The sequence below is a fragment of the Canis lupus genome, chromosome 5 (genome assembly GCF_003254725.2).
Source record: "Canis lupus dingo isolate Sandy chromosome 5, ASM325472v2, whole genome shotgun sequence".
NCBI classification, from domain to species: Eukaryota; Metazoa; Chordata; class Mammalia; order Carnivora; family Canidae; genus Canis; species Canis lupus.
In genome coordinates, this window is record NC_064247.1 from 40,543,887 (window position 1) to 40,555,794 (window position 11,908).

At 40.7% G+C, this 11,908-nt stretch overlaps 1 protein-coding gene across 9 annotated transcripts in view; it reads left to right on the plus strand.

Moving 5' to 3' along the window:
* Positions 1-10,616, plus strand: part of ULK2 (unc-51 like autophagy activating kinase 2) — an 82,459-nt gene extending 71,843 nt beyond the window's left edge. For 3 of the 9 annotated variants that reach the window (XM_049109500.1, XM_049109496.1, XM_049109499.1), the window contains 7 exons: positions 1,069-1,200; positions 1,474-1,685; positions 3,342-3,520; positions 3,973-4,091; positions 4,459-4,631; positions 7,256-7,391; positions 8,259-10,616. In XM_049109500.1, coding sequence (XP_048965457.1) covers positions 1,069-1,200; positions 1,474-1,685; positions 3,342-3,520; positions 3,973-4,091; positions 4,459-4,631; positions 7,256-7,391; positions 8,259-8,317 — 1,010 coding nt within the window. In that variant the 3' untranslated portion in view covers positions 8,318-10,616. The remainder of the gene's footprint in view (positions 1-1,068; positions 1,201-1,473; positions 1,686-3,341; positions 3,521-3,972; positions 4,092-4,458; positions 4,632-7,255; positions 7,392-8,258) is intronic. The other 6 variants (XM_049109498.1, XM_049109501.1, XM_025428236.3 and 3 more) reach the window with 4 other exon arrangements.
* The last annotated feature ends 1,292 nt before the right edge of the window (positions 10,617-11,908 follow it).

Genomic DNA, 11,908 nt, shown 5'->3' on the forward strand with positions numbered 1-11,908 from the left:
TGGTGTTTGTGGAGTGGAGTGTTCTGTCAATGACCTAATGATGTGACTTAGACAAGTCCTTAACATCTGTGGACTTCAGTTCCTTTACCAATGACATTGAGATCATCATTTCCTTTACTTTATAGCATTAAAAGGTATAAATGGGGCCTTATTTGTGGGGGGAAAAAGAAACTTTATAAAAGTACTATATATTTATAATAATACATACTATTAGAGCAATGTAATATAAATGTGAGTTCTCTATGGCAAAGCAGCTATGCATGTATGGTGCTTCTTCTATTAAAGGCTTATTTTATTTATTTATTTATTTATTTATTTATATATTTTTTAAGGCTTATTTTAGTACCCGTGGTAAATTTTTTGAAACGGTAGATTGTTGTTTATCTTTGCTCTTTTAGAAACCTCAGTTTTACCTGTTTTTCTATTTTGGGTCCTAATCTTTGCACTTAATCCTACTTCCATTTGTATAGGCCAGTAGGTTGCTTTTATCATCCATGCTCTATAGATAGGTTATTAATACCCCAAATTAAGAAAGTATTTAGATTGGACTTGAAATTAGCTGCCATTGGCATCATTTTCTATGTTGTACCTTGTGTTCTTTAAATTCTCTGATGCTACCTAAGTTACCAATCAAGATGTCAGGAGATTTATAAGCAAAGGATTATAAATAGATAATGAGAGAGGAAGTAGAGCCAATAATCTTGTTCTTCATATTATTAAAAGTATTAAATAATAATAAAATACCGTTTTCAGAAAGGGTCATTTTATACCTTTAAGGAAGCCAACACTAAGATTTAATGCTCAGCGTTGCTGAGGTTTGGTGGGATCTGCGTGCCTACTCCCAGCTGCTGTAGAAAGTAGTGTGACAGTTCTTACCAAGAGCTCTGAAAATGTAACATCTGATCTGTGGTAATCCCATTCCTGTTTATAATATCACTTCAGAGTACTTATCACAAATGAATCATTCAAAAGAAGGGAAAACTTTGGATTTCATTACAGTGTTATTTGTGATATAAAAATCAGAAATAGTATAAATCCTCCAGACAATCATCACATGTATAAATTTAGTGAACGGCTATGCATCCGCTGCATTTTATGATGATGACTGTGGAGCAACAGGGAGAAATGTGTATGCTATAAACTTGTTTAAAGCTAGCCATGATGATGTCTTCGAAATACACGTATCAACAAGAAGTAAAGGTGAACTTGGAAAAATAAAACCTATTCATATGCTCCCGTGAGGGGTCAGTGACTTTACCTTTAACATTTTTCCTCAGTCCCTTGGCTAGTGGGTGGGGGGAGCTGGCGGTGCTAGTGGGCGGGGCCGGGGCTGGTCGGCGGGGTTGGCAGCTAATCGGGGGTCAAGGGTGGGGGGGCCAGTGGGAGGGGCTGGTGGCTAGTAGGAGCCGCGGACCCAGAAGCCCCAGCCTGTGCTCACTGTGGGCCCGCACCGCCTGTCTTGTCTCCTTGCAGCCGGCTCCAGCAGCTCCGGAGGCTCCGTATGCTCTGCAAGTGGCCGCGTGTGTGTGGGCTCCCCGCCGCTGGGTCCGTGCCTGGGGTCTTCCCCTCCAGGAGCAGAGGCAGCTCCCGGCCTGAGATACATGCCTCATGGTGCTTCACCCCCCAGCCTAGAGGGGCTCATCACCTTTGAGGCCCCCGAACTGCCAGAGGAAACACTGATGGAGGTAGAGAAGAGACCACTGCCGCGTGTGCCTGTAATGTGGAGACCACCAAAGGGGGTTCTAGGGATGAGGAAAGAACAAAATACTCTCAAAAGTTCTCAAGTTTTTTTTTTTTTTCTTTTAACTTGTCTTTCCTATTTGAAAAACATTGCTGACAAAATTTCAGAATAGTGTTGACAGTGACAACTCATCCAGAACAAGCTTTGCTTGATAGGAAGTGACACACACAGATTTTTCATCTGAAGTTGTTTTACTACTTACAGGACTTGTAAAGCATATTCCTTGTCCTAAAACCATAACTTTTTTTTTCAATGCTTGCTTTTCTTCATTAAGATAAAGATAATGACATCCAGGCTTAAAAAATTAATACAGCATAACGCCAGATTAGTCACGCTGAGAAATAAACCTGCCAAGCAGGTGCTCACATCTGTAGACCAGCACATTCTGTCCATGGAGCCAGTTCTACGGGGAAAAACACATCATAATCAGAAGCATTCTGAACACCAGTTTAGAACAAGAGAAATTAATTTTATGACTCCAAAGACCATTAAGTTCTTGGCTTCAGGGCAGTATCCGTGGCTTGCACTGTGTCCTCCCCCCTGGTCACAGTGCTAACATAGCTTGCACTTCAAATTTAAATGGTCAGTTCTCCAGACCAATAGAGAAGTTCTCTCTCCATGCTGGACCTCTAACATTTCTCCTTTGTGTGAATGAGAATTAAGTATTTCACATAAAAGTTATAAAATGTTGCATGCAAAATTTATTAATGATTTTATAGTAAATTTAGTAGTAATTTCAAACATGTGTAATCCAGTCCTAAAATTGGAAAAGCAGTTGTCAGAGTTTTTTCAGTGTCCATCTTTTAGACACAAAATATTTTCCAAAATACATTTTTCTGCTGTAGTGGAATATATAGTCCAGTATGCTGTCAGAGAGCAGAGGGACTTTCCAAAGTTAATTGGAAAGTTAATCTTCTTTCTCTAGGAAAATGATTCACATCCTTTTTTAATGATAAAGGGAGAATGAGAAGCTTAGTCTTACTAATGTTTCTTTCAGGAAACATTTAGAGCTAAAAACATCTCAAAACAACATTAATTTTAGAATACCCATTTTTAATGCATGCTATTATGTCTACCTCTACTCCTGTCTTTAACTAATTGAACAGTTTACAGAAATTTAGAGCTTTGGTATTAAGAATCACTGTGAACTGAAAGCCTACCAGAAATTAAAGCATCTCTGAATGCTTTAATAAGTCAGTTGAGTTAACAAAACTATCAAGAAGTATGGTTTAGTGTGCAGAATATCCTTATAATCCTGGTATTTATTTTGTCATGTTTTGTCTCACGTATGTTGACTTCATTGTTTAGGGGTTTTGTGTGTGTGTGTGTGTGTGTATGTGGTGAAAGCACAGTGATCTCATATCTTTGAAACAATTTTGTGGCTGCTTTCATCCATACATATGCACACACCCACATTTTGTTTCACCTCTGTTTATTTTCTTACTAGTTTTCTGAAACTTAAAACTCTTAGTCTGTTTTGCTCATCCTGATATTCATAAGTATATTGAAACACAGTAGCATTGGCCATGGTTTATATACAGAAATAAGTGTGTGCTGTTTCTTAGCTGCAAATTTCTAAGACAAATTGGCTTTGCTACAGCGGGAACACACAGACACCTTACGCCACCTGAACGTGATGTTAACGTTCACTGAATGTGTGCTGGATCTGACAGCCGTGCGGGGAGGACACCCGGAGCTGTGCACATCTGCTGTCTCCTTATACCAGATCCAGGAGAGTGTGGTTGTGGACCAGATCAGCCAACTAAGCAAAGACTGGGGGTAGGTGCCCCCTTTGCCATTCACATCCAGATTCTTCATGCTTTCTGTACATTCATGTCTGAGATGGAGGCCTTGTCACATACCAGGGATCATATTTCCTTAGAAAAGCTACAAGGGAGCTCTAAGTTATGTCACTATGCTAGATCTCACTGTGTGAGCTAAGACTTGAAGATTCTGCAACTGTAGCACTGCCCTTTCCTTGTAACTTATGCTGTTAAAGACATTTGATGATGAAGAGATGGTATTGATTTTTGAGTATACCTGTTGTATTCAAGACGCACACACATGTCCTTTTCTGTGCTGAGCCTTTTTCCTTCAGGAGTTATTTGTGCATTAAAAACATCGAGGACAATGATATTTCTTTAGAAATGCTGTTTTAATGGTGACACGATATGTAGAGATGTCTGGCATGTTGGCTCCCACAGTAACATTCTGCTGCCTTCCTGGTACAGGCGGGTGGAGCAGCTGGTGTTATACATGAAAGCGGCACAGCTATTAGCAGCCTCTCTGCATCTCGCCAAAGCCCAGATCAAGTCCGGGAAGCTGAGCCCATCCACAGCTGTGAAACAAGGTATGGCTGGAGTGTGACAGTAATGGACGCACAGGTCCTTAGGCCTCCCCTTTTCCCCATTACACTAAGAGAGTTTTTGATGAGGAATTCTGTGTTATTTAATATTCTTAAAGGGACAAAGATGCTTTTTCGTTGTTTGTTTGTTTTGTTTTGTTTCCATTTAATTGATACAGAGAACAATCAGGGTACTTTATTTTCAACTTTTTCTTAACTGGAAGGGAACACATGGAAGAATCTGATTTCTGGTCCTTTTTTTTTTTTTCAAGGATCATTTAGTGATCCTTGAAAATCAGCAGGAAAGGTGCATGTCACTGTGACATTTTTACTTTTGGAGGAAAATTAAAATTAGTTCTCAACTTCTTTTCAGTTGTCAAAAATCTGAACGAACGATATAAATTCTGCATCACCATGTGCAAGAAGCTTACAGAAAAGCTGAATCGCTTCTTCTCTGACAAACAGAGATTTATTGATGAAATCAACAGTGTGACTGCAGAGAAACTCATCTATAATTGTGCTGTAGAAATGGTAACCCTTTCTAAGGTTGAATATTATGTAAGAGTATCTTTTGAGTTGAATACCCACTTGACATTTTCCTTTTATTTTATTTTTTTTAAGATTTACTTATTTGAGAGAGCTAGTGAAGGAGGGGCAGAGAGAGAGGGAGAGAGAGCCTCAAGCAGACTCTGTGCTTAGCACAAAGCCCAACGCAGGGCTAGATCTCATGACCCTGAAATCAGGACCTGAGCTGTAACCAAGAGTAAGAGTCTTAACCAACCATTTCCCAGGCACCCCTTGCCATTATTCTTTTCAAAAGACTTTATGCCCTTAACCACTCCCAAGTCCCACACATTGTGACGACCTCTTACGAAAAGAGTAATTAGATGTAATTAACACAAGTAACACATGAAGTGACATTAACATTGGCTACCACATTTGGTGACATTTTATTTTACCTCTTAAAAATTGCTAACATCAGGCACAGTCTAATCTTTTTATACTTTGCATCTAAAAACCTTGGCTGGATCTGCATTTTCTACTCTTTAAGAAATTTTGGCATAATAAAACATTAGAAAAAATACTACTCTGTTAACCAATTCATGTGCCCAGACTCTACTTACTGACTTATGTATAGGTACAAAGTAAACTTTACTTTTCCAATTGTGTGGTTATTCTATTAAATGATTTGTTTCTGTCTCATGGCAGGAAAACTGCTTTGAAGTAGAAATAAAATTAGGGACTGTTAAAGAAGTGGTTAAGTGGGGGAAAAATTATTGAACAGTCTTATTTTTTGCCACATTAACGTTACAAATTCACCGCCCCCCCCAATTTGTCCACTTTGAGTTGTACTATTATATTATCCTTGCCCTCATTATGAAAGCCATTATCAAAAAAGTCAGAGGAAAATAACTTTGGAATATAAACTGTTGATAAGAATAATAGACATTATTTTGCTCTAAACTATTGCTATAAATAACATACATTCTATCACTCTATACTGAATTAAGACTTGATATGATAAATTATTTTTAGAAGTTTGTGCCAGGAAAAATGTCCTCTCCTAAGGAGTTATGGTGCTCCTTTCTCTTCTGATAATAAGAGCAGTACAACTTGAATAAGTTCCTCCTTTTGTCCAGGCTACATAGCAAGCTCGTCGATATTAGCACTATGTCTAGTTGGTTATTTCTTCTTCCTTTTTAGTTTCTGCACTCATTTTATTTGTTTTATCATAAGAGGCATTAATGTATTGTTTGGAAGAAACAAAAGATATTGACAAGTACATTAGGATTCTGGGTTACTGACAGTCCTGGCATTTAATGATTAAGGAAATTGTTAAAAAACAAAATTCAACCAAGTAAAATTGAAGATCTAATTGGCTTTGTTAAACGATTCATGAATCAGGCAGCATCCCATCTAGCAAGCAGAGGGGAGCTCTGCTGAGCTAAACAAAACAGGATTTTATAGACAGAGAGGGGTATAAAAAAGAAGAAAGGGATTTACCAGCCAGGAATGCATGTTTAAGGCAAAGTTGCTCTCCTGGGGGTGGAGGGGGATTGGTGGTGGAAGGGATCTATTGACCAGGAAATGCCTTGTTGATGGTTGAAAGTTACATTCCCAAGGCACTGAAATTGCAGTTAGATTGGGTATTAAGTCTTGGTTTACTGACTTGCTCTAAGTAATGCTATTTGGGGCCTAATTTCAGAACACTGTTGGGAAAACTCAAATACAATGTGTGAGTACTACTACTGTGCCCGCTTTCCAGAAAGCCCCTCCCCACCTTTCCCATCACCTGGCTAACCCCTGCTCCTTCTGTAGGACTCAACCTAAACATCACTTCCTGGAGGCTTTCCCTAATCTTTTCTTCCTTCCATGTTGGATTAGACACACCCAAGCATATATTCTGTACCATTTTGGGGCTTCCTCCTATAAGACCATGTGTCCCTTGGAATTAGAATGCCATGTTTTTCAGGCCTGTATGTCCCTTTAGACTGTGACCACTCCTTCAGTGTGTGGTGTCTGGCACCGGATAAGGTGCTCCGCACATATATCTGAGTGAATGAATGACTACACCAGAAAATCATTTGGTTAAAAGAAGCTAATAAATGACTTTTAACACCATTTAATTATCTTATTATAACAAAATCTACTTGAATGAAATGTCAGGTTGCCCTAGAGTGAAAGTATGTTTAAAATAATTTTTTTAAGTGTAGTCATAGAAGAGCCAGTTTAGAAGTAAAAATTTTATGAGTCCTGAATCTGAGTCCGAGACTTGTTTGAATGTAGAATAACTCTTTCATCAAGAAGGTCCTGTTTTATATTGCTCACCTTTGAATTTTAGAGTTCAGTAGATTATATCATTTTGTCAAAATGTATTAATTTTACTGGCAGCCCGGGTGGCTCAGCGGTTTAGCGCCACCTTCAGCCCAGATTGTGGTCCTGGAGACCCGGGATCGAGTCCCACATCAGGCTCACTGCATGGAATGGAGCCTGCTTCTCCCTCTGCCTGTGTCTCTGCCTCTCTCTGCATCTCTCATGAATAGATAAATAAAATCTTTTTAAAAAGTGTTAATTTTAGATAGATTCCATTAAAAGCTGCATTGCCCAAATGGATTTGTATTTTCTTGGAGAAGTTGAGAATCTTCTCGTTTCTGTCGACTTGGCTTCAGGTTCAGTCTGCAGCCCTGGATGAGATGTTTCAGCAGACTGAAGATATTGTTTATCGTTATCACAAGGCAGCCCTTCTTTTGGAAGGCCTCACTAAGATTCTCCAGGACCCTGCAGATATTGAAAATGTACATAAATGTAAGTTAACTTAGAAACCAGTGTGTTTACTGATGACAACTGAGTTGACTCCTGCAGGTGCAGCAGGAAGAGCTTGGAGTTTGGCATCATACTGTCTGGGTTTGAATCTTGGCTTTGGGCAAATCACTTACCCTTTCTGTGGTCTGTTTCTTCTTCTAGATGATGAGAGAATTGAAGATTGGAGATGATGCTTGTGACGTACTGATGGCTTTTGATTTTTACACAGCATTACTGTGTTGGCAGATGTGTGTTTGTGTATGGAGAGCACTTTGTTTTTATTTTATTGGGTTTTTTTTTTTTTTTTTTTTTTTTTTTTTTTGTTTTTATTGTTAAAAAGTAATAAATGCAACTATTTTAAGCCTCATGAGCTTCTTAGTGACTAAAGAATTTTATGAAGACTCTGTGATCTGTGAAGACTGTGATAGATCTGGAATATACAGCAGAGGGGAGATTGATAGACTGCCAGGATGATGATACCATTTGTCAAAAGAATACTGGTTTTTTATGAGGAGGTGGTGGACCCTCTGGAGTATATGTGATTGCACCACATTTTGAAGAGCCACAAGGGAATGGCAATTCTAAAATTAATTACAGCTGTGAGCAAGTGAGCTGTTAAACCTGAATATCCTTTATTGTACATGCAAATCTAAGTTTTGCCACTGGGCGTCACTGAGCTAGAAGTTACATCTAACAATTATTAGGCAGAAAAGAAAAAATATTCAGAATGGTTAACTTTGGGCCAAAGAAAGTATAGAGACAAGGATACACATGGAGAATTAATGGTGGGGCTTATTTTTCTTCATTAGTTCTTCTTTCCTTGGTTTTGACAATATAAATGATTTTTGTTCTGAATTCTTTTATTTCTAGATAAAACTAGTATTGAAAGAAGATTGTCAGCACTCTGCTGTAGCACCGCGACGCTGTGAGCCGCAGCAGGCTTGTCCCGCGGACCATTGCTGGGCCTGGGGAGAGAAGTTTGGGATCGAAACTTGGGTTCTGTCTCCCCACCCCCAGGAAACCCTAGTTCCTCACCTGGTGACTACCAAAGAACAAGCAGGACTTCAAACAGGAAAAACAATCCAAAAACTACATACTTGTAGGAAATCTGCCTTATTGGAGACGTCACCCCTTCCCTTTTCTCTGTAGAAGCAGGAGCAAGAGTATTCCACTTGGCTCTCAGTTTGAACTCCGTAAATAAATGTACCTTAGAAACAGTATCACCAGTGCAGTTATTCTTAAGGATAATTAAGAATGAAACAAAGTGAGTGGCTCTGTAATCAGTTTACCAGAGCAGTGTGTGAAATTCCACACAGTTGCTGAGGTATAAAAGTAAAATCTACATCTCACCCAGGCAGTTTGTTATTTGGGGTAGGTTTGTCTAAATCTGAGCACGCATCCTTAAACAGCTCAGGAAGATCTAGCGTGAGAACAAGCTGAAAGAAAGCTCTTGGAAGAAATTGTGAAATCTTCTATTTGATCTAATATGGACACATGTTAATCTTCCAAAATCTTTCATATTGCACTAATTTATTAAAACAACTGTGTATTGGATTTTGCAATTTACAACTAACTGAGGCACAATGGACTTGTTTAAAATATTTTACTTGATTATATTATATACACACACCCTTTCCAGAATTCACATATAATCTCTAGTGGACTTTTAAATGGTAAAAACTTGTGTTCGTGTGAACCTTTGCATTTTTTTAACCTATCCATCTACACATACAGATTTTCTCAGTGGTATTTTTGAGTTGCTGGTTGTTTGCTTTTGGTTGCATTTTTTATTGTGCATGCAGAATGTGCATTGATGCCTGTGATCTCTAGGTTTACTAAAGGCTAGGTTTACTTGGGCAGTATTAGAAGAAATACCAATCAGGATACCCTCAAGAATTTTTGTAGGGCCAAAACAAAGTTGGTGACCTAAAGGCTCGTTGGTGATGTAGAGTTTTGACATGAAGTTAGTGAAAAATGAGGTTTGTCTTCTCTTAGGAAAATGGGCAGCTCTCCCCAGCCTAATGTGTATTTTTCATGTTAATCCTGACAGTTCACCAAATAGCTAGTCATGGAGAATGCTGGCAGTTAACACCTCTCCAGAAATGGCTCCTGCATTGTGTATCGTTTGATTTTTTTTTTTTTTTTTTTTTACTCACCTGCTTGAATACTTGAATAAACCATTCTCCAGTTTTAACCCTTTTACTTTTATCCTTTTAGATAATATCATCCAAACTCCTGACAAATTGCACAGAAGCTCTTTGGCATTAATCTAATTTTAGTGTACTGATAAAGACGAAAACATGGTTTTTCCTTTACTTGGACAAAGTAATGTAATTTTTACCTTATTTATCTGTATGAAATTCCAGCAGTTAATTTGAACATTTATTTATATGATGTTTGTATTTTTAGGTCTTTAATACAGTGTTTCTACCTCTCATTTGTAACTGCATGCATTACTCTCGAAACTAGGTAAAACTCACGGAATTGTTGTGTACTAGCCTTTTTATTCCTGTGTGTACAGATGTATATTAAGGTAAAATAAAACTGACAAAGTGTTTCTAGGGTAAAGCTGGGTCCATATTACATGGCTCTTCAGGCCAGGTCCTTCCTCAGTGAGTTTGGAGGCTTGGTCATTAATATCCTTTGTCCTGCCCCCAGATTTCAGATGCTCAGCCTGTCATGCAGGCTACCACTCGTGTAGACTACATGATGAGGGTTCTGGCCCCTCCCTGCAGGGGTTATAAACATCGTTAGTAGGAATACTGTTTTGTATCACTTTTTCAGGTGTCCCAGGCAATTTCATTTATGTTCTCACAGTTCTCACCCACGTTATCTCCTCCAGGGGGGCTGGGTTCAGTCTGGCCCCTCCGCCTCCCAACCTGTTTTTTTGTTTTGTTTTGTTTTGTTTTGTTTTGTTTTGTTTTGTTTTGTTTTGTTTTAAAACACAGGGTGAAACAGGTTCACAGAGAGCAAGTGATTGGTCTGAAGTCAGGTAACTAGGGAGGTAGTTAAGCCATGCTTTGTGACTTCCAAGTTCATTCTTCGTCCTCTTGTATAAAATAAAGGTCAGTCTCGTGGTAGATGCTGTGTGTGAAACCGTGATGTCCGAACAGCAGAGAACAGACTGTAAACTCATGAATAATGGTTCTGATTCTACTTCCATTATCAAGGCCAATTGTTTTCAGAGATTTTGCCTTGACTATAGCAATAATAAACGCTTTACATTTCCATGAGTAGTTTTTAATTTCCTATCATCGATTTAACAAGACAAACGCGGTCCAGTCCACACACTCATGGGGTGCCGCCTGCATCCAAGCCATAACGTGGAAAGTTAGTGAGCACAGGGATGCAAGGAGAGGAGTACTCTGTGGATCTGCTCCCCAGCTATTCCCATGGTAAGGATTTTTCCTCGCAGCACCTGGTCCCTGACCTCATGGTGCCCACAGTTCATACTCCCTTCTCCCCACCAGAGGACCCAGCAGTGGTGGCAGTCCGCTTGCCTGTGCTGGAGTCCTGGAGAGGAGCTTATTGTCAGGGCTGGGTTGTTCTCGGTCTCCATGGGCCGACAAGAAGCTGAGTGGAACAGAGGACCTGAGACCACTGACTCAGACACCCAGGGAATCCTTGAGGCAATGGAAGCGATTGCAGGAGAACTTTGCACATGTTGTCTCTAAAGTGGTCTTAAATTCCTTCCGGAATAAAGCAGGGATGTGTTGCTATAGGAGGATTGCCTGCTGGTGTACAGGACAGTGAGGAGCCACTGCCCAGAGAACGTGATATCCCTCCACAGAGAGGTGTGTCTCAGGAGCCTCCATGCCTGTCTCTACACAGCCCTGAGACGATTTACTTCTGGGGCCTGGACCCTTGAATCTTCAGCCATGGAAGCCCTTGGGACCTCCTCACACCCCTTCCTTCTTAAAGCCCTTGTGAGAGTACTTCCCTGGGAGAGCTTCGAGGTGGTCTGTCCCTCACCTGGATCAGAGGGAGCCACGTCAGGAGCGATCCACCTGGAAAAGCATTGCACCCCAGGAGACTGATGGGCAGCCCCGAAAGTCTCAGCTTGTGTGGAAGAGGCAAAGCTGAACAGGTGAAAGGCCAGCGTGAATTCAGGGGCCAGACTGGGAGGGGCAGGGACGGAGCCCAAGAGCTTGCTGTCCCTGCAGCCCATGCACACTGACCCCACAGGGGCCGGGCAGAGCAAGAGCACACATGTCTGCACTCTGCAGGCCAGGCTCTGTGGGGGTCCCCTTTTTCACAGAGGGCCTCTGAGCCCCATGTTCCACGTGCCATAAAGAGCTTCTGTGTTGTGGGGTGTGTTCCCTTTTGGCAGCTGCCAGGGTGCCTCCTGCGAGTGGATCTGAGCCCAGGAGGCTGCAGAGTTGACTTAGTACCTGGGCTTCCTGGAGCCCTGCATCTGCTCCCACCCTTGGCATAGAGGCTCCTCTGATGTCTGCACTCAGGGGAGGCAGGGGGCAGGCTTCTCCTGGGTGAGGCTGCCAGGCGCCCTGTCCTGCTAGTGC